The 27,600-nt window shown below is 46.2% G+C and overlaps 1 protein-coding gene across 2 annotated transcripts; it reads right to left on the reverse strand.

Moving 5' to 3' along the window:
• Window positions 1–2,229: 2,229 nt before the first annotated feature.
• On the reverse strand, window positions 2,230–27,192 carry LOC105692152 (pituitary homeobox homolog Ptx1). 2 transcript variants are annotated; one of them, XM_048657741.1, is made up of 4 exons: window positions 25,330–27,192; window positions 13,633–13,830; window positions 12,321–12,577; window positions 2,230–3,309 (listed from the first exon to the last, which is right to left on the reverse strand). In XM_048657741.1, the coding sequence occupies exons 1-4, from the start codon at window positions 25,613–25,615 to the stop codon at window positions 2,518–2,520; spliced, it is 1,533 nt and encodes a 510-aa protein (XP_048513698.1). In that variant the 5' UTR covers window positions 25,616–27,192; the 3' UTR covers window positions 2,230–2,517. The 2 variants fall into 2 exon arrangements, with proteins under 2 accessions (XP_048513698.1, XP_012266592.1); XM_012411169.2 differs by having other exon boundaries at window positions 25,333–27,191.
• Window positions 27,193–27,600: the final 408 nt, after the last annotated feature.

Consider the following 27,600-nt stretch of genomic DNA (forward strand, 5'->3'; position numbering starts at 1 on the left):
AATCTTGCGAATAACTATAGGGAAAGAGAAAAAAAACGTAAAAAACCTTACCAGTATAGGATAATACAATTTTCTTCAGGCGAGGAAATTAATATTGAGTAACACTACGGATATTCAGGCTATACACGATTAGAATAGAATTGGTTTTTTATTGTGACTAGATTACAAACGGAACCTCTTTCGACGGTTCAAATTGTCCGTCGATTAATAAGGAACGTGTACATATGGAGCGAGTGAAGTAAATTATCGTTTTCATTGGTATATATTTTTTGGTAAGAGAGAAAAAAAATAAAAAATAATTTTTTTTATTCGTTCTTTTTCTTTGGTTTTCTTTTCACGTTTCTCTCCAATCATCGTTCAATCGATCTTACCATCTGATATGATATACGGAGCGTTTCTGTCTTTGTTGTATTTTTTCAATTTTTATTTTTTGGTTTTGTTTCGATTTCATCATTCGATTTATATATTCATTCCTTTTTACCCGTCAGCTAATTCTGAGGGAATATCAGTCACTCTCTGATGGAAGAAGATATTATATGTATAGCATGCGCACGTATAGGTAATGTATAATATTATACAATTCGACAAAAATTTGTACGACACCGGGATTCATATAAAACAGCTGCGGTCGTTTCTTGCACAGTAGTTTATCCTATGTAATACATGTCTAGGAATTTATGGATCGTTTGGTCTTTGAACTTTTTGACAAAAAAAACTTTTTTCTTCATTCGTCCCCCTTTCCCACCCGTTTACGATCGTCCGTCGGCGATAAAATCATAAATAAAAAATTAATCTGAGGATATTTGTCGGATTTCAACAGATTATACTCGACAGTTGTCGAAACGTATTTTAACAGGGAAATAAGATGACGAAACATAAGAAGAAGAATTTTTCAGTGTAACAGTACACCTATGGAAGTTGATGTACGACTAATGGATGAGCACATAATATACTATTGGAAAGAAGGGATGAATAAAAATTTCCAAAGACCAATCGAACCGATGCATCATGTGAAGATAATTAATATGTATATATTGTTTACAATTATTTAATAATAGCAGTAATATTTATAACGTATAGTCTAATTACTAGAATGATCCGATGCTCATACATATATACTGTACAATAGGAGGCGCAATTATAATTTAAACTACGATAAATTATCGATACCTCTCACTTTTAGTTTATTCATTTATTTTTAATTATTCTTTTTCCTCGCCTCACCTTATTCCGGCTCTCGACTTTTTTCTTTTCGATATACCTTACGACGACCTAACATTTGGTATTTGCTGAATATTAATTATTATTTATTATTCATTTTATCGTTACTGTTATTATCGTTATTCATAATATTAATATAATTATTACTATTATTATTGATATCATCGTTATTATCGTTATCATTATTAATATTATTATTGTTGTTCTTGTTTTCCGTTATTACATCTATACCGTGTACGTACTATTGCGGTATTAAATAGTCATTTCATTTTATTCGATTGGATTTTTTGGTTATTTATTTATTTATTTTTTTTCTTTGTTTGTTCAAATTTGTTCACCGTTATATTAGTACTGGTATTATTGTTTTCAGTATTATTATCGTTACTTCGATCAATATATACTATACGTATATATTTATATTTATTTATATATATTTATATATATATTTGTATAATTATAATAATTATTATTAAATTTATTATCTTGACATAATATAACAATTTTGGTATACATACATATCATACGCACTGCGTCGGTGCCTACTATACAGATATCTACAGGGTAGTGAGTAAAGCAACGCGATATTCGCCGTTTATATCCAAGTTTAGTGGGTATAGACTTACTTACATCGATATGCGTATAACACATATCAAATCGATGGTTGGTCGCGTCTTTCGTACATCCGCACGGTGAAAATGATGATGTTTTCCATCCGCGAACGCGATCTCCATGCGACAAGTGGTGATGATACTTTATTCAATATCTCGTTCTTGATATCGCGTCGAAATTATCGTTGGACTACACGCGCGCGATTCATAGATATTTCACCGCCTATTGCAATCCACGATTGTCGTCCCTCGGCAGGGACAACTGTTGCGAGGATGTCCCTACCGACGACGGTGTGGTCCAACAGTCAAGAAGGGATGGCCAGTAACTGGCGGCGGCCGCCGTCGTAGCGGCGTGTTGCCAGTAGCCGGCGAGGCCCGCGCTTCCCGATGCAGAGGTGGTCATCGAGGACCGACCGTCGTCTTGATGCAACAACTTGTTCGCCTCATTGACGCCCGACGAGGACGACTGAACGGCGTCGTCGTCGTAAAGCAAATACGGCGACGGAGACGCCGTGGACGACGGGGTAGACGACAGGGTCGGAGAAGCGGCGGACCGCGACCTGGGTCACTCCGACGAGTGCAGGTGACCCTTGCCGTGGGTGTTGCCACCCCCGGTTATCGACGCGCCACCCAATGTATTGTTGTTTTGTATTTGGTGGGGGCTAGAACCTGCAGCCCCCACTTCGCCTCAGACCTGGGCCCTAGCCGCACCGTTTCCGTGCTCCGGTCCCGGCGAATGCGGATTGTTGTTACCTGTCGTTAGCGCGTACTGACAGGCGCTCAGACCGCCGACCGATGACGCCCTCGAACTCACCGGACTTATGCTACCCCCCGTTGTACCGGTGGTCCCGCCCGTACTGTAGGGACTCGCCGAACTGAATCCGCTGCTGTGCTGTTTGGCCTTCAATCGCAACGACGCGATACTGCTGGACATCACGTTGCACGTTTCCGGTGCCGCCGCCGTACGGTGATGCGTCGTGTAAACCGGTGGACCGTAGGGATGGGGGGCCGCCGGCGCCGCGTAGGGACACGCGGCCCCCGATGCCGCGACCGGGGAACCGGCCACCCCCAAGCCGGATCCCATGCCCGGTAGCATCGACGTCGCCGCCTGGCCAACGGACACGGACATACCGCCCACGTGGCTACCCGCCACCGACGTCGCCGCCGCGTTGAAACAATTCACGGGGCTGACCTGGGCGTGATGGTGGTGATGGGAGGCCGTGGGTACCACCGATCCCAAGGGATTCACCGGCCACGGGAACGACTTGCTGCTCAGTGGCGATGGTACCTTTGCCGCCCAGTTGTTGTAGGAACTGTAAGAACTGTAAAGGGCGTCCGCGTCCGGGAACGGCTGTGTCATGAAACCGTTCAAACTCGCCGTACCGAAACCGGATTTGAAATCGGCCGCCGCTGCCGCCGCAGCGTTCATGGCGTTACGTTCGCGCTTACGCCATTTCGCCCTTCGGTTTTTGAACCATACCTGAAACATACGATGCAAAGGGGGGAAATCGTTAGTTCGAAATTTTTGTGTCACGAAGGAAAAATTCCGTTCTTAGGAACGGGACGTCCCTTCCCGCTTATATTACACGCCCGAGTGTTAATTCACCCGGGAAGGACGCGGGTTGCGTGCAGCTCGATACCGTAACCGGCGCTGAAGGAAGACGGGGAGAACCTCCACCTCGTCAGCTTTTCCAAGACCCGAAAGGGATCCGCGAAACTCCGAGGGTAGGGGAGAGAACGGAGGGGTGGAAAACTCGAACGTTGCTAAGGGGGATATCTCTCCTCCCATTTTCCGCGAGCTCTTCGCTACGACGTATACCTTCCACCGACAATTATACGGCTGGTTGGTTCCAGCGTACACGTCGCTCTCGCGTAACCGTGAGAGGTATACCGTATATAAGAGATGACGGGGTCGAGGAGGGAGGTAAGGGAGGTGAGGGAAGTACGGCGAAGTTCGGGGGCGACGCAGCAAGATGGATGGCCGCGCGATCGCGTCGCGGAAACGCTAAGAGGCGCGACGAATCATTGAAAGAGGGTAACGGGGCTAATGAAGAGTAATGTTGGCGCGATTCCTGTAAACTTGAAAGGGCGTTTTTACATTTTATACTCGCTATTATACACCTACCGCGTCGTTCCGCGAGTTACTCGTACTCCTTCCACCCGCGTAATCGTTGTTCGTCTCTCGCTCGGTTATTTAGGCAGAACGTTTTCATCAATAAAACTGACAAATCCCTGATTAAACTAGACGAAAAATCCTACGGAGTTATCTTTATGTTATACACAAATAGGCACACTGATAGCTGGTAATTGTTCAAAAGTGTCGCAAAGTTTATGGTAGTAGGAAAAGAAGCCTGAAGCTACGTAGAGGGAATGAAAGAAAAAAAAAAAAAAAAAAAAAAGCCCCTTCTCGAATACTCGCTATTAAATTGTTATATTGTTCCATTATTTTATTACTCTAATTTGAATCGAGCTAGCGGCAATATATTATACCAAGGACCTTGAGGTAGGGGGGGAGAGAGAAGGTTGTAAATTTATCTAATCTCCCCTTCGCGTTTCCTTTCGATTATGATTATTAGCGATGAGAAACAACTGTACACCTCGGAAAAGCGCTTCTTTGTCGCAATCCCATCCGAAGATTTCATTCCTTTTCTCGCTTTCCCAAAAACGGGCTGCTGGAAATAAATGAGATATACTCATCTGGCCTCGATCCAAAGTGAGGGAGCCAACCTATAGAAACGTTCCAGCTATACGTAATTTCGAGGTTCTTTCTCGCACGAAACGGTTTCAGAGGTAGATATTGCCGCGTCAGTATATACAATACAGTTTCCGGAAGAAAGGCGAAAGAGTTATTGTGCCGGGGAAAAGAAAAAAGGTAGCAAAAGAACGGAAGGGAAGGTAAAAAACAAAAAAAAAAAACAAAAAAAAAACAAGAAAAAAGACGGGATGGGAAGAAGAGGAGCTTGCGGGAAAGGGCGAAGAGAGGGCGAGAGGAGAGGAGAGGGCGAGGAGCGAAGGGTGAGGTTGAGCCGTTGAGGGAGTCAACTCGGTAGCACAACAGAACTGAACGGAGGCGGAAGATGCGAGCTCGGGAATCAATAAGGCCAGGGTAAGGGCAGAGGTTGGGACGGAGGGCGAGGCTGGGGCTGCAAGCGCCACGAGGTAAGGCCGCGCCCATAAACTTTAACGGTATTACAGGATTCTGGCAGGTATATAGTGCGAAGAACCCGGACCACCGCGCTGATACTTCCTCCTCGTAAACCTGTAGGCTAGTGCTGCCTGGCCTCGTGAAAGAATGCGAACTTAAAAAGCTCAACGACGCGATCGTTTCCGCCCACGACGTCGACGACGACGACGTCGATCCGAGCGCAATTATCAGATAAACGCGATACGCGAGATAGCGACGGTGATCCGAAATCGTTAATTTTCCATACCTGCGGGATTAGCTACTTTGTTCCTTTCGTTTACCGAAGGGGCGAAGCGATAGGTCGGAGGAAAATCTTTGGTAAATCGGACGACGGGCTTTGTCGTTCGTGCGAGGGGTAGTTTTTCGGGGAGAGTTCGCGTTGCAGAAGCGAAACGAATAACGTGTCACGGTGGCAATAAAACCTCATCAAATCACGGTGTCCCTTCCAGCGCCGCCTTACCAATACCAATGTACAGCGGATCCGTGGTGCAGCGAGGTTCTGCCCTCTGTACCGCGTAAGCCTCCCCCGCAAGCTCAATCTACGGAAGCTTATATAACTGTAATGAGACTCGTGGTGGGCAAGCTCATCAATCACTCGGTGGACCCTCACCGAAATTAACCTTTACTTGAACCGTTGTTATATGCGCCGTTGCAGTTTCCTCGGCCGCCACATAATCGTTCGATTCTTCTCTCTCGATGGCGAGATGAAAAACCGATCGAAAGTCAACGCGGTTCGAGCGCGTTCGTTGAAGAAAATATAGTATTTTGCGTAAATTTTCATTCCTACAATTTCGCCTTCTTTCTCGTTCTCAGTTTTCTTATTTTTTTTTTTTTTTTCTCTTTTTTCCCCCTCGATATCGCCGCTGTACCGTCTACGGAGAAATCATCGGGGAACGGTTGGCACAGCCGCCGTGTAGCTTGAGGCTGCTACGAAACGAAAGGATAACCGAACGCAAGAGGGAGACGAGTTTGAGAGAGAGTACGTGAGAGTTGAGGAAGGGAGGAGGATAATATTGATCCCCTCGTAGTCCCGCCCCGCCTGGTTGCCGCCGCCATCATTATATTACCCACCATCCCTCCGTCCATCTCCCTCTTTGTCCTTCGCTTGCAATACCGACGTTATATAGCCACGCTACAACCTTCGCGGGTCTTGTCGCTGATGCACGTGGAGGTTCCATTTTTATTTCATTCATTTTCGTACTCGCATCCGTTCGTTTTTGTTGCGAAACATATTACGCACATCGATGGAACGAGAAAATGGGGGCATCTTCCCTCTCGGGAGTGTAGCGGAGACAAGGCTCCCCGTATATCTCGATAGGAAAAACGGACGCAGAAAAAAAAAAAAAGTAAGAATGAAAGAAGTATAAATGAGATAGCGAAAGTATAATGTTTAAAGTGAATGACGAGTAGCGAAAAGGTCAGGGCACGCGGGCTACGAGATGAGACGACGAAAGAAAAAAAAATATATGTATATCATATGTACATGTAGAGTGTGAGAGTGTATAGGCAGGTGGATCGGCGGTGTCTGTATATAGGTATAGGTACACGGAGGAGGCGTGGAGAACACACGAAGACCGTACGGCGCCACTTCATTAAAAATAAATTCCGTGAAGGAGCCGCCGGATATCCGGGGCTTCGCGAGGATTTGATGCCGCAACCCCCGGAGCAGTAGTATCCATAACTCTGAGCCACCCTTTCCTTCTCCGCCGCCTCTTCTTCTTCTTCTTATTCTTCTTCTTCTTAGATCTTGTTTTTTCATCCCTCTTTACCGGCCAGTTCTCTCATTTTTCCTTCCGCCTTTGCTCTCCTTCTCCTTGTTTCTCGTTTTCTCTTCCTACTGCTTTTCTTTTTCTTTTGGTTTTTATTTTTGGTTTCGAAGACGTACTTAGATACCATGCATTCTTACCAATGACTCTTCTACTTCTCTTGATTTCTCTTCTTCGATCTGTGAGCTGAAGCTAATTTATCGTTTCAGGAATTTCGGCAAACTGCGGTGCGTAGATAATCGTCCGTGGAGCACAAGGGAGTAAATCGCGAGTAGCTACTGCATACGGTATTAGAGCGATCATTTATTACAAAGCGATCGTTTTTCAGCAGGCGGACCGTCGACGGATAAGAATAATTTGAGTTAATTATCTAAGACTGCACGGTGTAATTGAAAAGTTTTTAATTGGATTATTTAACCGAATGATTCGACTCGAATTTATTTATGAAATCAAACGACATCGCCTGAAAAAATTTTACGTCGCTGTGACTAGCAGATCGCGCCGACTCTCTTTGCAAGCTTTACGCATATGATCTATATCTGGATTCTAGAAGAACCGTAAAGAATGGCGACCGAGAAAAAAAATTAAATAACATCCGAGGAACGAGATGAAATGATTAATTATACGCGCGTAATAAGGTGAGTAAAAATGAAGGGGTGGGGGTGGGTGGGGGGTGGGTTAAAAAAGTGAAATATATTAAACGGAGAGATTTTCGCCGGTGGATACAAGCCAGGGACAGCTGCGCGTATATTGTACGTTATACCTATACGTATAACGCGTTTGGAGAACCAACGTCGGCCATCATGGCTGCCAGGTTGGATGTGCCGCGGTTTTCCCCCCGCCAGTTCTTCTTGCTCTCCTCTCTTCTCGTTGCTTCTCTCCTCTTCTTTTCTCTATTCCGCTTTTCGGCTCCTCTCCTTCGGAGGGGAGAAGTCCTCCCCCTTCCTCCTCGGTCCACCTCCTTCTCGCGCTCTTCCTCGAGCCCCTCTGATATCCTCGTCTCGTCTATACCGAGAGCCGCGCGTTCCCCACGTTTCGCGCGAAACTCGCTTTCCAACAGCAGCTTCTCCATAAATCTCACTATGCCGTCGAGATGGATCAGCGAATACGTATATCTTCGGGTGGCATCCACCCGCTCTCTAGCGTGCATACGTGTACGTATATCGCCGCTGGCTGAACGAGACCGAGAGAGACGAGATGGAGACGGAGTAGGGAAAACGAATAAACGAAAGAAAGAAAGAAAGGAAGAAAGAAAAAATAAAGGGAGGGTGCAAAACGCGGCAGGGGGGGGGGGGGGGGAGGGGGAGGGTGCGTTGATACGCGACGCATCAGGAGTAGATATAACGGAGAGAATTCGTCACGTCGCCTCGCTGAATATCGATGCAGAGCCCTCATACATTATTCGACTATTTTATATTTTTTCATCCCATTGACGAATCGCCGTACGTACTCGTTGTACAGTAATTCGACTGTATTATATTTTCCCGATATCCGACGAGGCGATAAAACAGATTCCCCGTATAAATACGGAGCTGTGTCAATGACGATCTTCGGGTTTCGGAATAGCGGGTGGTTGACGTATAATCGCGGGTGAATGTGAAAAATGTTATTTGATTTTCGAGCGGTATTACACATTCGCCGTGTGTACATAGGTTTGTCGGTGTGCAGGTGTTGAAATAATCTTTTCCATTTCACCGGTAGTTTGCGTGGCTTCTCTGTAAGCTCCACCCAGGAACGCAGTGGAGCAGGTCAGGTGGGTATATAACGTTAATGTGATCCCGATGATCCTACGGGATTTGGCACCACGACCCTTATTTGTAATTGCCTGTGAACGTGAACCACAACCATCTCTATATATATACCTATCATCCACGCTCTTTCTCTTTTTTTTTTTTTTTTTTTATACCCGAGCACCGTTTTATTTTTCATCCTTACGATTCGATTCTATTACCGTTATACAGCGACACCGATGTGCATACCCGTCCTCGTGCAACTCTCTATACATTTAAAGGGATACATTTTCCAAAAATACTTTACGTACTTTCGCATGCTTTTCCCACAAAGTTTTGAAACTGCACCGATTCGTTTGCCGCGAAAATTCTTTCATCGAAAGTAGTGCAGAAATTTTCGTTATCTATTTGATGTTTTTTGTTTTTTTTTCGACTTTTTTTCTTTTCTCATTTTTATAACGGTGTTTCGCGTTCATTGGACGACGTGGAAGGGGTAGCGCGATGTTATAAAGGGTGAATTAACAAGCGCGGTGCACCGGTACTATGGGAAATGATACAAATGGTATTAGTCTTTAGCTATGGAGTGTGCACGCTGTAACGTAGGTAGAGAGGTAGGTAGGTAGGTATACATATAACCGGATATAGAGTCGTTGGTGTACGCGGTCGGGCAGTTTTATGGATTTTTTTTTTTTTTGCATTTTTTGTAGTCGTTGCGGCAGTGAAACGTATAGCTGCACCGCTGGGATTCGGATATTCAATGTTGGCGCACCTGTATGGATATTAAATTAACACCCGTAAGCCACGAGTATTAACAACTTTGCAAAAGATTATACGAGATTATGAGCTCAAGCGAAACGGGTGATTTTTAATGCTATACCGCAACCGTTTTAAAATGTAGATCTTCGAAGTTCGTCGATCAATGAACGAATACAACCGATCGAATTCAACGGAGATTCGGAAATTGACGGGATCGCGGTACGTCCCAAACTCTCACCTGCGCCCCGACGCATCGCACTGCCGTTTCGTTTATCCATTCATTTTTTCATCGACGCATCAGATTCGATTATTTCGATCCGAGTCCCCCCTTGTAACCCCCACGATTCTAATCGAACGGTTCACAAATTATTCCCCTGACTCTATACGTCCGTCCAAAACCGCGGACCGAAATAAGTGGAAAAAAACATGAAAGAGAACGAGTAACGAAAAAAAAAAATAAAATAAAATGAAATACATGAAATTTCTACCCCCTATCGAGAAAATTGACGGACGAAAAAGACAACGATAATTCTTATTCCTGAATCTCGGATGATTTCCGTTTCAGGGGATACGTACAATAAATTTTCACCAAAAGATTTATAGCCCCGGGTATAAAAATCGAGCGAAATTAGAGTATCTACAGATACAGAACGAAGGTGTAGGTGGTCCGGAGTTTTTACCCTCGTCGCTCGATGCGAACGCGTGTGCGTATGGAAATGCAGGTGGACACGCGCGTGTGTATCGCGTGGGAGAAATCTGCAGGATATTCGGTAGCCGAAGCATCGACGGGCGGGTCGTGCAGCGCTAATAATTGATATATATACCGTCGGCGTTTCCCGCTGACAGCCGCTAACCCGGCGAATACAGATGATACCCGGTAATCCTCATTCCGGTACCCAACGTTGCCCCGTACCCACCTATGCCGGCGCACCACCACCCCCGTCCTATTCGTTCTCTGCAGCAACGCGGACCGACTCTCACCCCCCTGAGCACCGCGACACCGCTGATACAGCTATACCACTCGTGGCAACGGAACGCCGACGGCACACTCCACTGTACGTCGTACTCGTCGCCGCAACTCTCCTCTCTCCTCTCTCCTCTCTCCTCTCTCTCTCTCTCTCTCCTGGTCTCTACGTTCTGGTGTACGTGGAGAGAGCGGCACGAATGTGTGTGCGCGCGCGATGCAGCAGCAGCAGCAGCAGCGGCAGCAGCAGCGGCCATACTAATCCGCCGATGGATTTATGGTCTTAATCACCGGCGGATTACGGGGGACAGCCACGCCGCAGATAGACACGAACCGAAACATACGCCTGCCTCTTTGCAGATAACGCGAATGCAACCCGACGAAGGAGGGAAGCGCCAACCGAACCGGGTCAGCACCCGCGCGTTTCCTACGCGTCTCGCGGGTGAACGCCGAATACCTTCGAATCGCGGAATGACCACGGATTGTTGAAGATCTTTGCGAAAATCCGAATCGACTGCTTCGAAAATAAAGCGAACAACGAATAAAAATAAAGGAAACTAATTTGGAAGTTCTTTTGCAAAAAGTTCGAATATTCAGCGAGCGTGTAACGTGCGCGGTGTTGTACACGTGTAATAAATATCCCTGTACCAACGTGCGGCCACAGATTACGCAATGGCGTACGGATAACGCGGTAATCGTATTTCAGCCGTTTTGCCAGTGCTTTAAACAAAGAACCACGACCTCCCCGCGGGATCACCGATTTACAATAAAGAACGTTCGGGGTTGTGCAGCAACACCCGGTTTTACCTAACGTATATAACGTCGGTGGACGACACCTGGGGGGGGTGGGTGGGTGGGTCCAGGTACACGCACGGGGACGACGTAGTCAGAAATCCTCGCCGCCGTTTCGTTGCGCGGAAAAATAAAACATCGAAGTAGGTAACACAACGACGTGTACACGTGTGTAACGTACAACGTTACGGGTATACGAAGTGATCGCGCGGTTGCACGAAATCTGCTAAATTTTTGCCGCGACCGTAGAGTACGTATATCCTCTGCGTGAACGTATAGGTACGTACGTTGAACACGCACATACAGAGGACACGTGTAAAAGGGAGGCAAACGTAGGGAGGTCGATGCCACTGTTGCCGTGTGTGGTTCTATAAATCCGCGGGAGCTTAACGTCCCAAAGCCTCCCCCTGGGCAGAGCGGCGGACCCTCGCGCGCAACCTCTAGCCGCTATATGACTAGGTATATCCGAAAGCTCGCAAAATTCAAACCAACTCGCAAAAGGAAAAGGACCCACGGACGTAAACGTGTGCGCGCTCAGGTATATACGGGATCTACGTACGTGCAACGTACGTTGTACGAGTTACGCGGCTTGCGAGAGGATTTTGGCTCTTTATACTTTTGGCTTTCCACTACGACGTTCTCGTGCGTGTGGAAATTCTATGTACATAACGTAACGTAACGTAGGGTAGGGTAGGTAGGTAGGTAGGTGGGTGTGTACGATTCTTGAAGAGGTGATCGTTGAGCCGGTTATCTAATTCTGTAAATTCCGTGGAGGGTAAAAAAGGAAATAGTAGGAAAAAAAAAGAACGAAGGAGGAGAAGCCGGCGTGCGAGTTCACGTCAGCGTGGTTTACTGTCTAAAATCTTATCCTGGCGCTACTACCCCCCGGAGACAGGATGCGAACGAGTGTTGTTCTTGTAAATGATACACCTTTCAATGCTCGCCTTGTATTCGAGAAACTGACGCAAGGATCTCCATATCTCAGCACTTGGAGGATTACAGTTTGTTATTTTGACCCTTCGGGCGTAACCGTGTGTAGGTACCGCATTAACAATAAATCGAAAAAACTTGGAAACCCTGTTCGAATAACTGTACACGCTACACGCAGACGTCGTCGGACGTTGTATTTTCGAAGTTGCTCGCGATCTCCGAAGAAAAATTATCTACTTTTTCCTCTCCCTTTTTCTCACCGGAGCGCAACTCCGCCCTACAGTTCGTTCGAGGGAGACGTGTGCGGAAATAAAATAGAAAAAAAAAACCGACAACGTCGATTGCTTGAATATAATTTTTTACACTCACTCTGACGCGAGCTTCCGTCAGATTCGTCCACATGGCGATCTCCTCCCTCGTCGACATATCGGGATATCGATTTCTCGCAAAGGTCGCCTCGAGTTCCTGCAGTTGTTGCGAGGTGAAATGCGTCCGTTGCCTTCTCTGTCGTTTACTTTTTTTACCGTCCTTATCCTCCGTATCGTTGACACCGACGACTCCGCCCGGCGATACTACACCTCCCGCCGATCCGAGCTCGTGTTTTACTTCCGTCGGTGTTCGGACGCCTGAAATTTCATGAAAATAAAGAAATCGGACAAACGGTGAATCGCGATAATCGTTCCACCGAACGAGAGAATGAGAAGAAGAAGAAGAGAAAAAAAAAAAACCAACAGTTTCGGAAATCGGATGGAAAATTCAACCTTCTCGCCTTCCTTCGAAAAAATAAACCGATCGTCCTCTCGCGTGAACAGAAAATTTCTCACACACCCTACAGTTCCGATCAGATTCGTTCGATCGACAGTCTTTTCACCTTTACCTGCCGACGTACACAGACACGACACGTACACGTACAGGTAAGGGTATATGACCCCCTTTTTATCCCGCCCCCCGTCCCTCCACGATTTCCTCGTTCCCCCCCCTCCGTTCCTCGCCCCAGCTCACATGAATTCTCTCTTTAGCCGGCCCCTAGCGCGCCTTGGACTGACAGCCGCGTGATGGATTGGTCCCGGTCAAACGTACCGCTATCATCGTACGGTGCTGACGGTGATACCGACTCGAAACTTCACCGGCCTAAACGAGCCCGCGATTTACCCGCCGGACCCCACCGCACCCCGTACCCCGGTGACCAGATAAGCGACACCGAAAACCGACCACCGCGCACCGAACATCTCCGTAGACGAGATCCGAATCCGATTTATATTGTGGATATTTCGCGACCTGTTTCTTTATTTTTTTTTCTTTTTTTTTTTGTCTTCTTCACTCGCGTATCGCGACCGTTTCTCCGACTCTACGGTCCCGGAAATTTTTCGGAGCTTTCTTATTTCCGAAGAAAAATTTTCACGTCACATTCTAACGCACCCGCGGGATCACGTATCCCCGAACGACGAGCAAACACAGGCGATCCTTGTCGGAGTAAACACTCGTTACGGGATCAGGGAGAGAAGAAAATTCTCCTACAGGTGAAAAATGTACACGGAATTGATACGCGAGAATTCACGGGGTGCGAAGAAAGAAAAGAGAAAAAGAAGAAAAGGAGAAAAAAAAAAATCCCGAACAAATAATCGGCTGTAAAGATTTCAGCGTATTTTATTTGCGGTGGGTAGGGGTTGTGTACGCTCACCTTTCCTTATATCCGGCCTGTGCGTATTGCTCGTCCTATTTCTCGGCTGTGCTGACGAAAATCCTCCGGACGGGGTGGTGGGCGTCGCCCCCGGTGTACTCGGGGTGCTATCGCCCGGCGTATGCGCCCCGTGACCAGAAGAATCCAGTCCGGTTAAGGCCCCGTTGTTGCTGTCCCGGAAGTCACCCTCCGCCCACACTGAAACGAAACACCGAACCTCTTGCAACATCGTTTAACCTTTGACTCGAATTCATAGAGCGGCTCACATATGGCACGGGGGGGGGGGGGGGGGCGGGGGTTGGAAGAATTTTGGTCAGCGTTCGATGAGCTACGGGGCGGAAATTCGGGGATAATTCGAGCGTATCGAGACGAAGATACAGATATTGGTCGACGTGAAGTTGAAATATTACGTACCTCTGTGTGTTCAAGAACGAATTGTCGGCAGTTGAAAATGAATGGAAACTTTTCAACCCTTTAGAATTCTAGCGGTTGCGCGTGCAAATTTTCAGCAGCACTCTATTGAATGAGAATTTTCTCTACCCGTGTGTCATTTTCCGAGTGATACTCGTGTGTACGGTGAAGAGAATATAGGAGGGAGCGATTTCATCGAAAATTAAACTAGCGGCTGGTTTAATTTCTGTTCGTATAATTCGTCCGAAATTCAATGATTTCGATCTCTCGTACAATCTCGAGGCTGTAAAAGAAGAACGAAAAAAAAAAAAAAAAAAAAACGAACAAATATGGCGGATAGTTAATAATTTATTTGTTTTATTTAGAATTGTATTATTATTTTTTGTTTTTTTTTCTTCTGATTTTTCTTTTTCTTTGTTGCAACTGTAGTTAATTTCGTAATTGCAGATAATAAAACGGTTATAGCGTAGAAGCGGGCGCGTATCACTAGGTAATAAACTCTTTCTTGCCATCAAGCGCAATCGCGACGAAAAAAAGTCTTGACGCACAACTCTTATCATTATATTTCACGTGTATTTTATTTCACTGTTTCAATAATTTCAACATTCAAATATAAATTTATTCTTCAACATATTTTACCTCGTACTACGTAATCTCAATTTGCCAATCACGCATATTTTACCCGAACAGGTATGCTCCAATTTTTTCCACCCTCTTTTGACTCGGTTGAAATTTTTCATTTGCAAAATTTTCGCTATTTCCTCAAATAAAGGTGTACACATTTTTTATTTTTCATTTTTCTTTTTTCTTTCTAGTTTATCCCGTTCCCCTCTGACGGTTGTAAAAATTCGCGTTTATAGATCGTAAAATTGTAGATTAGCAATCTGCAATGACGTTCCATAATTTTATTAACCGCGCAAACGTTGGCGCTCGGTGTTATCGTGCGAATGTGAAAAACTAGATAAATCTAATATCAAGGATGCGATAATTCGACGCAACGTTTCGCCTAGCGATTCGTCCTACTTCTTCTTCCTCGTTCGAGTATCTCAATTTTTTTAACTCTCTCCTCTCCTTGTTCTTATTTTTTACATTTTCTACTTTTTGCGAGGGTATATAGCAGGCACCTCTTTAGGCATTAAATTTTTCCTCCCCCGCGGGCGTGGGACGCCGCGGAAGCACGAGAGGAAACAGTGGGACAAATAAACCGGGGTATTCGGAGCTATTACTCGAAAAGATATATACCCCTGCGAAGGCAGTTTTACGAGGCCCGCGCCCGCCCCCCCCGGTCCTCCTCAGTTTCCTCCGCTTCTCTTTTTCTCCGGTCCCGCTTATATTTTTTTCGCAGCATTCGAGATACCCATACCGACTATACGCGTCCCCCCCTGCGGAACTGAGGAGGATAAACTTCGGCCGTCCCAAAGATGTCGCGTATTTTTCGCGAGCTGTACAACGGGGCTGTATACCCTGTATAAATCTGCTCAATTCATTCCGCCGAGTCCGTTGTTACGTGTAACATGAGCGCGATCCACGCGATTCCAGGTGGTACACGATGATCGTTGGAAATCATCAATCGACGAACGGAGGGATTCCTCCTCCTTTTACTCCGCTTCTGTACGCTAATGCGTATTGCACAAGAATTGTCATTTTTCCTACAATTGCGTTAGAGAAATGGGAAGAAAAGCGCGATACGGCGAGCGCGTGTACAGTCGCTTCTGTTTAACGCTGACATAAGCTTGAAGGGGGATACTTAGCGGCTATATATACGAGCCAGTAACTCTAATAAATCATAAGAGCGAAGTACACGTTTTATACGGAATGGTAAATGGCGGTTGCAGTAGCGCAAGCCGGCCGCGCGCGGGCGTAAACTACGCTGAAGCTCCGCGCGTTGTTCGAGTTGAAGAGTGGTTTAAATTTGAGGCATTAATCGTGCCCCGAGCCCTCGACTTTCTTTCTCCCTAACAGGCGAAGTTATTTATCTACTTCGCTGCGCGGGCGACTTCTAAAAAACTTGTCAGCGTCATTCGACTCTCGAAAAGGACGCCCCGAAAGATACGGAGAAAAGGGAAAAAGAGAGAGGGAGAGAGAGAGGGAGAGAGGGAGAGACCGAGAAATAACCGGAGATGAAGACGCGGGTGAAAAAGGAATATCGGCAGAAGAAAAAAATAAGTTGAAATTAGAGACGAAAAAAAGAAAGAGACTCGGGGCGAGAGGAAAGGAGGCGCACGAGCAGCTAATCGACCGTCTCGCTTAGTTAGTTTCACTTTTAGTTCCGTTTAGTTATATTTGGTTAGCGAGCTGAAGAAACGACGGGGTGTAGTTCACAATTAGTCGCCACATAACTCTGACTGATTTAGTATATCGTCTCAAGCTTCGGAAACGATTTCTTAAACAGCCTCAACTACACATGCGTACCTATACGACACCAGGGTGACGTGGCCCGAATTTTCATTTCCCCCGAATGATTTGCAAAATAGGAAAACAGAATTCCAAAAAAAAAATAAAAAAGTCAAAGCGAGAGAATTTATCATTCGCAGATGTTTTTTTTTGTTTTTTTTGTTTTTCATGCAAGAGGAATTCGAATCGACCGGATTTCGTTTCGGGGTGGAATTTTCCTGTTTTTTTTTTCTTTCTCTTCGAAAGAGAATCCTCCGTGTTACAGAGGCGCGCGCGTTCGCACGGGCTATCTGAAAGTCCTCGGGAAATCTCCCCTGCAAACAAACGAGTCGTGTATTACGTGTATATATTTTACCATACAGCCGTGTTTCCCTCGTGTTAACAAACAAATATACAAGCGGCTAAGCGATGCCGAGCTAGCTCTCTCTGCACCCTTATTTGTACGCTTTCGTGTTTTTACACGTGTTTCGGGGAGCGCGATCAAACAGGTAACCGATCATCTGTTTGTCGCCGACAAAAATTATATCGACGCGTTTTCTCGGTCGAGCTATTTACACGCGCAACGATAGCGGGAGACTGGGAGAGAACGAAAAATTTTTTTTTACATCGCATTCGATTCGTGACGACGAAGACAATCGAATTTCTTTTTGAATTGGAAAATAAGATCGCCAAGCGAGCTTCGCTTCATACGGATACAAGGGTGAATTTTATGGGGTGTGATAAGAAATTTTTTGTCCCTTGAAAATGTGGTTGAATAAAATTCTCGAATATTACGTTATATTCTCGGATACCGGTTTTCTTTTTTGTAGTCGTAACGGGCGCGACTTTGTCCGATGTTATATTATAAGATTGATAGAAGCCAGCTGAAACACATTCGTTACCGACTGTCCGCAACGATCCAAAAGACGAATTTCTGTCCAACGCATTTCTCGTTGTCTCACAGACTCGACCGTTTTCCCCGGTAGCTTGTTGAAGTCGGAAGTTTGACGGTGAACAATTTTTCCTACGGACTACGCATGATCTATAACCGATTTCACTAACTACTATAGCTGCGTGGGTATGTGAGGTCGTTTGAATAAAAACCGGAACGATAATATCGTCGTTGTTTAAACGAGGGAAACTAATTTGTAGAGAATTAAGAGCGTTTGACAGTGCGTTACATCGTCTATCCATTTTATATATATATATATATATATATATTACATAAAAGTCTAGAACCGCACGGGCTTATGGTTTTATAAATAGCGATAAACTCGAGGTTATACCGATCTTTCGCCACGGAACGTGCGTTTCCACTTCACCTATGATATTCGTAACACCAACGAAACTTCGAATATGGGTCGCTACCCGCGAACGTTGAATCCCGAATGAAAAATTTCTCAACGTTTCAAAGAATAATTCATTAGGAATATCCTCATCACGCCACGATATAAGGGTGCGGATGAGGTAAAATAAAAAGAGCGTATAGACAACCAATGCGGCGAAGGTTGGTGGAATATATATAAGGTAACTGCGGATCAGAAGCCCCGATAATGTGGAGTTTTTCTCTTTTCTTTTTTTTTTTTTTCTTGAATTTTTCGTCCGTACAGTCTTCCTCTGTGACTTAAAATTTGCAGTTTGTGTTTTCCGGAGAGGAAAATTTCTTTGAAAATAAGAGGAGGGTTTAAGACGTTTCCCACGGGATTCCCCGTCGGGTTCCCGGAGAACCTCCAGATTTTGGGTCAATTTACGATTAAGTTACCCGTCTAACTTCTTATACGCTAGGCTCCCGGTGGTCGTACTGCGAGATGACCATTTTGAGGGTCCAACGCCCTTCTTGTCAAACACATTTCAACATTTCACACTCAACGATCCCTCCCCCCCGCCCCCCGTTAAAACGCCCCGGGATCTTCCTCGGGGATGAAACCCTTGTCCGAAAAATAGTCGCGACCCAAAAATTCGGATCAAATATTTCTTAAAGAAGAAAAAACGGGGAGAAAAAAATATCTCGCGATCTCCATTATCCGCCTAACTATCTCGACGGCGATTCCGTTGGTTCCTGGATTTTTGGAATCTTGAACATAATATCTGCAGATAAGCTATCGGAGATTCTCGAACGAAATCGATAGAAGAAAATTCCTTTTTATCACATCGTATAATCATTCATTTTGTAATCGAACACCGAGTTTAATTATAAGAAGAAACAAAACGTTTCGTACAGTATTCATAATTTAGCGATAAAACGAAGTGGGTCGATCAGCTGTACAAAAAAAGCAAAAAAAAAAAAAAAAAATGGAAGATCTCCATTTTTAATTAGTTCGGAACACGTAGGTTTATTTATTTAGGTGCAGCAGCATCTCTAGCTGCGTATCGTTGGATACGTCGCGTCCTTACAAATGTGAGTATAGCGTAGTGGGATCGTTTTTTTTTTTTTCTTTTGGTCCCTATGAAGACGTATAATAAGAATATATAGAGAAAAGAGAAGTTCTGGCGGTGCGAGAAAACGGGCGCTAAAATTTATCACTTTTCTTTGCGCGAGGCAAGTTATTTTATACCAAAGACAAACCTGCGTGGCGAGCCGACCGTGTAAGAGGGAGACCTCGCGGCTGTCTCAGCTGCTTTGCCGAGTTTTTGCCTGCGGCCTCTCCTATATATTAGCGGCGACTAATCCTACAGGATTTTACGCTCGAGTATGCATCCCCCTCTTTCTCTCTCTCTATCTATCTCTAGTTTTCATTTTTTCCTTCTGTTTTTTTGCTTTCTCGAATTTCTCGAATTTCCTTCGTTTTCCATCGCGTTCGCGTCCAATCGCAATTGAAATTACGGTCGATCTGCTGTACAAAAATTTACAACTTTCGGTGAATAATAAAAATTCGGACATAGTGCGTACTCACAAGTTTCGCTCGAGGATGAAATTTACCCTCGAAAATTTATTTTCATCGTCGCGTACACGACATTAACTAGGGGAATGAGGTTGCACCATTTTTCTACCGCAATTGTGCGCAGCGCAGCGAGTTCAGAAATGCTTATATAAAACCCGCGTTCCTATATCATAGACACACCACGCCGAGCGTTGACGTGTGGCCTGTAATTTATTATTATCAGTTACCTCTGTGTGAACCGAGTGCTAAGTTATGAATAAAATAGCACGTGACACGGAGTTTCGGTGGGTGGTTAGTGGGGTGCATCGGAGTGTAACTCTACGCGTAAGGGAGGGTCGCGAATCGCGTGGTCCTGCACCCCGCAGCGGTCGGCTACGCGGCGGCGAGGCAGACGCAAAATGCCCTCAACTATGTATATGTATAGGTGGGTACGGGTAAAACACGCGATTATCACAGCTGTTCTTATTGTCGACGTCTCTCACGCGGCGAATTGTGTAACACCGTATACGCTGGAATGTCGTCTCCTATTCCCCCCCCCCCCATTACTAGCGCGACGACGATGTCTCTCCTTCTGCGTTCAAAAACGCGATTCCGATCTCCGGTGTAGGAGATGAAACGAAAAAAATAAATAAAAAAAAAAGGAACAGCCTGTCTAGGAGACGCGCGATATTTTTTAAGGATTTCTCACGTAATCCGGGGAAAAAAACAAGGGTGTATCCCAGTCGAGTCACGTACAAACATACGCGTTATTATCGGCTATAAGCTCGCCGCGGAGGAAATCCGTACAGTTTTTACGCTCCTTCGGCAGCCGCCAGCGAGAGGAGATCCTTGCGCACCCTCGATAATTATCCCCAGCGAAAGGAGGCGAAGAAGCGGAGAGGTTCTTCGGGCAGAAGAAGACCCAGAAGAAGAAAACCGGGGGTGGGACGGAGGGGGCGGAGGGGACGGAGGAGAAGGAAGAACAAGAAGAAGGCGTGCGTGACGCATGACTCCGTAGCAGCGACGGCACCTGTGAGCGCGGGAGGACTCCGGAGTAGGACCAAACCGCGCTAATCTCCTAATCCTCAGCTTCCTTAGGAAGTCGTTTATTAGTAAGCTTCGTTGGATACTCGACGTCGCGACGCCTCTATTGCTTTTCTGCCGTTAAATACCAGCCGTTCTATATATAGAGGGTGTGTAACACCGACGCGTGCATGGGGCACGAAATAACTGTGAAAAAAAAAAATTTTATTCCTACCGGGCACAAGCCTAGCTATTTACCCGGAATATATTTATTTTCACTCGTTCGTCCGAAGTCGAGAAACGCGGCGGTACCGATCCCACTATCTCTACCGAACGTTGGTCGCCTTCGTCTTTGGAGAAACGAAAAAAATTTGATTTTTCAAACGGTTCGGGGAAATGAGAGAAAATGAAAAATTCAATCCTAGACTGACGCAAGCTGTTCTGTACGGGGGCAGATTAGGGATCCTGGGGAAGAGCCGCGTCGGACTACAGTGAGTAGGGAGAAATAAAGAAAGCAGGAAAAAAGGAGACTACAAAATACAGAATCACAAACGACGAGTGAAACGAACGTGTCGTGTCGTCGTAAAGTTCGGACACGAGTTTAGTGGCCGAAAACACGTTTGGAACTAACCGTACAACTGATTTATCGCGTTACAACTGCGGCCAGTCGTCGATTCCGACCGGAGAAATCGCGGTCCTCCAGGTCTTAGGAAATCAGAAGGCAACAGCCCTCAAAATCGTGTCTTGCGGCTTGTGTGTGTTATACGGGTATAGTTTGCAGTAAAGTAACGCACGTGTTTTTCAGGAAGTCAAAGGACACGGGGTTCGCAACTCGTTGGCCCTTGGCCCCTGGCAATTTGTTTAGCTTCAACTTGACGTTGCTACCAACAGCCTGAGGAATAGAATCGGTGAGATGTACGGATACGGTGGAAAAAGGGACAGGAGAAACCGCTTAGCACGTGGAGTCAAAAATATGTAACCCGATACACTGCGTCCGCAATTTTCCGAAGCGAGGGAAAGACGCGACGGGGGGAAAAAAAAGAAAAAGTGAAACAAAATAAAACCGAAGACTGCTTGGCGCTTTTGGAACGCCAGAACGCGCGAGAGGGGCTTCACCAACGGCTATGCCGCCGGTGCGGCGGATAAGTGTGAGGAATTTTAAACGTGCTCTTCCAACGATTTGGGGAGAGACGCACGCAGATTTCTCGGATCTTTCGGTTCTCACATATCGTCACGCACCCGGAGGAAAATAACACATATGCCCCAGTTTTTATTTTTTCTCCCCTCGCACCCCCGCGGCAGCGTAAACTTTTCTCGCCCTCTAAATATACAAACGGCGTGGTTAAGAGGTCGCCCTTCCATCCACGAAATACCGACTCGATCCGAGAACCTGACCCGATCCTAATAATACTATTGTGACCGTACGTTACTACCCACGCAGCCGGAGATAATGGGAACGAAATCAGTTCGTTTCTATGTTGATCCTCTCGCGATCCCCCGGGGGGAGGCAACAACGTAGTCAGTAATTGAGCGAACCGCTTGCAGAAATTTATACGGAGCTGCACATCCCTTTCGAAAATTGAACGCCCCCCGAACTCGTCGAATCCGCCCGCGTTCGCGGGGTCGGAAGATCCGCGGTGGAATGTCCTCTCGACGCAAAAAATTTTTTTGGAAAAATTAGGGCTGATTGGTATCGAACTAGCGATTTTGATTAGCAATTTTTTTTTTTTTTGGTTTCCTTTCTTTCTTTCGCTGGGATCGACTCGACACGCGCCGATTGCCTCTTTTATCGCTTTATCGGGATCGCGAATATTTTATCTACTGGATGGGTATAACATCGTTCTGTGAAATGAAGAATGTAAAAAACAAAAAATTCAACGAATAAACCGAATGAAAAAAAAAAAAAAGAAGAAATCAAACGGGATGATTGATCGTATCGAAGATCCGATATATCTACGATCGCATGATTAAAAAAAAAATCTCTCAATCGATACACAATAAGGTGATATATATTATCGATTCATTCGGTCGTCCGACGAATCAATTGGCCGGTGGAAATTTATGGCGATTTCTAAAGTCTAGTTGCGGCGGGCGGTAAGCTCGGCGTAATTATTTGCGGTGCGAAAGTAAGGTCGTAGTAGGACGTAAAAGTCCCGCTACCGCGGTACGGGTAGAGTCCCAGTTTCGGTTCCCTCGGGAGACGAGGCTAGCCGAGCAATTTGTCAACACCATTAGCGCGACTCGCAAGGGGTTGTGACTCGATCGGGTCGCATCTGCCAAACCAATGCCGCGGTCAGACGATAATAAAAGGGGTAGGTAATGACTTGGGGCGTAGGGTCGGAAACGGTGGGCCTTCTGCCGCTGTTCACCTTGTTGGCTAAATATTGGGATACGGAATAGAGTCGGGTAGGGACGACAGATTTCACCCGAATCGATCTCAATCCGTCGACCTCGTCTACGTATATAGGTACACGTCGTGTCGACGATTCCGACGCTGCACGGCTACCGCATTTATTTCGCGTACACAACGGGTGTCGAAAATCAACGCGTCTCTGCGGGCGCGTGAAGTTGCGTCGACGAAGAAAAGGAGAGGTAAGAAATATGGTAGACGTAAAAAAGGGGGTATGTAGGTACAAGTATGGCGAATCAATGAAAATGCGAATAGTTCGCGGATCTGTGTATTATATAGCGTACGGTGGCTGCGGACTCTGCGGAATAAACGAAAAGACGGGGACACGGCAATGGGAATAGGATGGGACGGGATTGGAATAAGATCGGGTTTAGCCGCGGTGTCGGGTTCGAGCCCCAGATAAGTCCGGCTTATCCCGATAAGCCGGTGAGTTAATGAATCACAAAACAGGTGGTGGAACTGGTACCGGCGCGGCATCGCGCAAAAGCCTCCGTGGTCGACGTCCCTGCTATATATGCTTTATATGTTCCTCCCTACCTGAGCTACGCTCAACGACCGTAACCTGTGAGCCAAAAAAATTTTTCCACCCCTCCCCTCCTCCCCCCGCTTTCGACGAATTATGTGTTGCGAATTTTATTCATTTCGTTCCTCTCCCTTTTTGTGCTCTTTTTCTATCGTGGTACAGCAACGATAGAGCTCGATTCGCGAATGATTGGCGAACGTCGGTGAGAAATATATCCTCGATAGAAAATTTCTCGTGGAATCGTAGGCTAAAAATAATTGTTCAATTTTTTCTGCAGGTCATTCGAATACACATATACGCTCGCCTCGTATTATCTGGCATTCGCGACTGATGTTGTACAAACAGAGACGTACATTATACTCCGATAAGCGCGTGTACGTGGATTTATTGTTCCTTTTATTATGCTCCGATTTGTTGTCAAATTTAACGAAATAATAAAAGAAAAAAAAAAAGAAAACGGACGTTAATATAAAGGAATGAAAAAATTTCGATTCCAGATCGTCTCGCGGAATGATACGTGTAGATGGCGAAATTTAGGAGTGGGATAAAGATCGGTGGGAGAATCGTCTGATTTCTATTTATGTGTTTATCTGAACGTTTTTTTTTTATTTTGGATATGAGCTTTATTGTAGGCGCGTGACTAACTCGACGATCGTACGGGTACGGTACGTAGCCGTAAGTACATTGACGTAAGTAGGTATTCGATGCATAGATATATATTTTATTATTTGAATCAATTTTACCGATAGGTATACATGAGATAATGGCCGTAACGCGAGCGATAATCGGAACGATCGCTAAGATATTTGGAACTCTGACAACCGATGTATATCCGATGACTCGGGTTATATATTTTTTATTTATCTGCTTCAGACACATCGAAATCGCGAAAAATGATTAGCGCACTTTGTAGTGTTAATTTAACGAGACGGAAAGGAATTTCAAACGTGATTTACTATCTGACAAAACGTCACTGGCTGTTGTACCCTTTCGAAACGAAATCGATTGATCAACGTGCCGTAAATATCATTCGTCGCGATACGATTCGCGACTCGTAAGACCGAAATTCCGAACGGATATCGGTCCATTGTTACTTTATACGTGAATTTTACGTCTCGAAAAATCGAGACCGAACGTATGCCGTCGATTCGTATCCGTGGTTGCATCTTATTGTCAGAACGAAGCCACTCGCTGATTTGTGATCAAAGGATCTATCTTATCGTCTGTGTAAATAGAACGACTCGGCCATATTTTTCCGCAATATGAGCTGCCCGTGAAAATTTAAATGAGATTTCCAAACCTCCCCGATCGATTTTTTCCACGAACGCGTTCGGAACAAAAACTAAAATCTAGCTAATCTCGTTATCCACCGTCTTTCACACATTGCAATCGAACGTGTATAAATGTACAATATGATCCGTCACGCGAATGTCGCGACGGCCGTCGGCAAACCAGGTGAATTTTTTTTTAATATCTTCTCGCAATGCGGGTGAATGAGACAAAGGGCAACCAACGAAAAAAAAGTCGACGTCTCCTATCGTTCCGCGAGTCATCATCATTTCCTTAATTAATAAAGTTTCACGATTCGTGTATCTCGCACTATTCCGTCGGTGGTTTTGAAAAATTATTTCTCACTTCGTACAACGCGTGTATATTCATACCGCGTCAGGTATATACATACACACATACACGTATCGCGTGTTAACGATACCTCTACATATTTCGTACGTATATTGTGTAGCGTGTACATGTAACACAGTTATAGTTACGTGGTGGTGCACAAACGGTATAGGTGTGTCGGCGGCAGTTACCCCGCTCGTTGACGGGCGCATGTTGCTTATCTGACTATTTCCACTGAAACTTTATCTGCCTCTCTGACAGCTGACAAAAACATCATAAACAAGGCTGCAGCGGGAGCAGCACCGCCACCAGCATCGGCGCAATAATAGCGCCAGTCTTTCGGACGATTTTTCTAATTATCCGATCGCGGCGATCGAATAGCGAAAAATCATCCCCCTCCCCCAAGGAGGTAGAAACGGATGGACATAAATTGGCAAAAATGAATGGCCGATATATCGTTACGGTAAACGACTCACCACGTTTAAGTTTCTCGAGCGGTTCGTGATGGAGTTGGTGCGACGCCGAGGGGTGGTGGTGCATCGACGACCCGTGGTGTCCCGAATGGAGATCGTGATGGTGCATCACGCCTTGGAGGTGATCACCGTGCAATCCGGCCATCGAGGCGGCGGCCGCGGCGTGTTGGTGATGCTGTACCGAGAGTCCCGTAGCGGAACCGGTGACGAGATCTTGGAGGCAGAGGTCCGAGTTACCTCCTCCGCCCCCAGCGAGATCGAGGCCTCCTCCGCCTCCACCTCGCTCCATGCTGTAGAACGTGAGCGTCGTGTTGCTGTTGCTGATTACCTCGGCACAATCTTAAACTTTTCTCACTCCACAACCCGTTCCGATGGGGTAGCGAAAAAAAAGAGAAAAAAAAATATTCTCTTCGACAACAGCGGAGACCGATGATTGGGATTTACTGAAACGGGCTCGGTTGTTATTCAACGTAGCGTACGAATCATCTGAGTCGATGGTCTTTTCACACAATTTTTATGTCACCCACTGTACGTCGTTGATTCGTTCGTAACGATCGTACGAAAAAAAATTATCTTTCTATTTTTTCCCCGTTTTTCGAGACGCCGAAGTGTTGGAATTCTTTGGTCTGAAATTTTAGCACACCTATCCGCAATTGGCACGTCGCACTTCCAGTTGTCGAGGAGACGGTGTATTATTATTTATTTTTCTTCGAGACTCGCGAGAGAAGCTAATGAGCGGCGAATGCGAAGCGAGCTAGTTTTTCGGGCGACCTAAAGAGATAAGATTTTCGTTGTGCGCACAAGGTAGTAGGTAAGTGCTTGTATCTCGAGCTACCATAACGTTGTATGAGGTACGTTATCCCGTTACGTGTGTTACGTAATATTTATAGCATTCGCTTCCAACGTGGTTTTAATTGACCTCGGGGATACTTCGGCTTTTTCGCACAACGCACTCGATCAACTGCGGTACTCCTTTTCAACCCCCCCCCCTTCCCCGAAAGAAAGAAAATAAAGTAAAACTCAAAACCACACACAAGAAAACGCAGAGGGCGAGAACGATCTTCACATCCGCTCGTTTGTCGTTTGCCCCGAACAAATTTCACTTTCACATGTACCGATAAATTCAACCGATCTCACGTACCTCTTCGTACGTTTCTCGGTCGACTGGACGATTAATGGATCACTCGAATATTACCGAATACTATACGACACGTGTGTTTTCTGTATTTTTTTTGTTTTTCTCAAAGTCTGTTGACGTTCAATAAGCCGTCGCTCGGTCGGACACCGTCGGCTTGGTCACAGCCGCAATATATTTCCGCGCCTCGTACCTCCGATGCGTAACGAAACAGTTCGGTTTTGCGGGAACTCTAGAGTAACAATCACGTGGCTTCTTCACGTCGGATTTTCTTCCGCTACACCTTCGCGGCGGGGGTTGTCCCCGTAAGCCGACGTTTGTATTTCGGCGACGCAGGGGGGTAGGGAGGGGCGAAAGAAACGAGACAGACAGACAAATAGAAAAGACGTGTAATCGCGGGAAGAGTCGAGTCGACGATAGGTGAGCGTGTTGCCGCCACGCTTCCCCGACTAACGGAAGTAAGTATAAGTAAGCGGAGTAAGAGAAGTAGGTTGCGGCGTTAGGATAGGTGTAGAGTAAAACAGGAAGTAGGTTGGTCGGTAGCTAGGAAGTGGGTATAGTCCGTACAGAGGTGGGTTTCGCAAAGGCTTAGCCGGTTGAGCCGACGGACTGCTAGCCGGCTTAAGTCTGTAAGTCCGTAAGCCGCGTAGATCTAGTGGTCTTGGCTCCTGCCTGCACTGCCTCGCGCGCTCGCTTGCCGGGCGGCCTGACTGTCTGACTGCTCCTCTCTCCTGTCCCTGCCCTGGTCTTTCCCCCACCTCCCACCGCCACCCCCCCGTACACGCTCCCTGTTTTCACCCCCGCCGACGAACCTCGTTCTCCCTCGCGCCGCGATCTCCCTCCCCCGGTGCCCCGTTCGCCTCCCCCCCCCCCCTTCGCCCCGAAAAAACCCTCCCCCGACAGACCCACGCCGCCGCCGCCGCCGCCGCCACGCACCGGCCTTCCTCTCCTGTGGAGAGAAGAGACAGACGCAGAAACCGAGTCGGGACAAACAGAGTCACGGCGAGAGCGCACGCGGTTTAGATAATCGTGGAGTGGAAGAATCGACCCTTCTCTATCTGCTGGCCATTCAGTTTTCCCAAAAAGTACACGGTTAACGAGTTTGCAGTTCGCAGTTTTGTAATTCGAATTACCGGTCT

Source organism: Athalia rosae, chromosome 6, assembly GCF_917208135.1.
Source record: "Athalia rosae chromosome 6, iyAthRosa1.1, whole genome shotgun sequence".
Lineage (NCBI taxonomy): Eukaryota > Metazoa > Arthropoda > Insecta > Hymenoptera > Athaliidae > Athalia > Athalia rosae.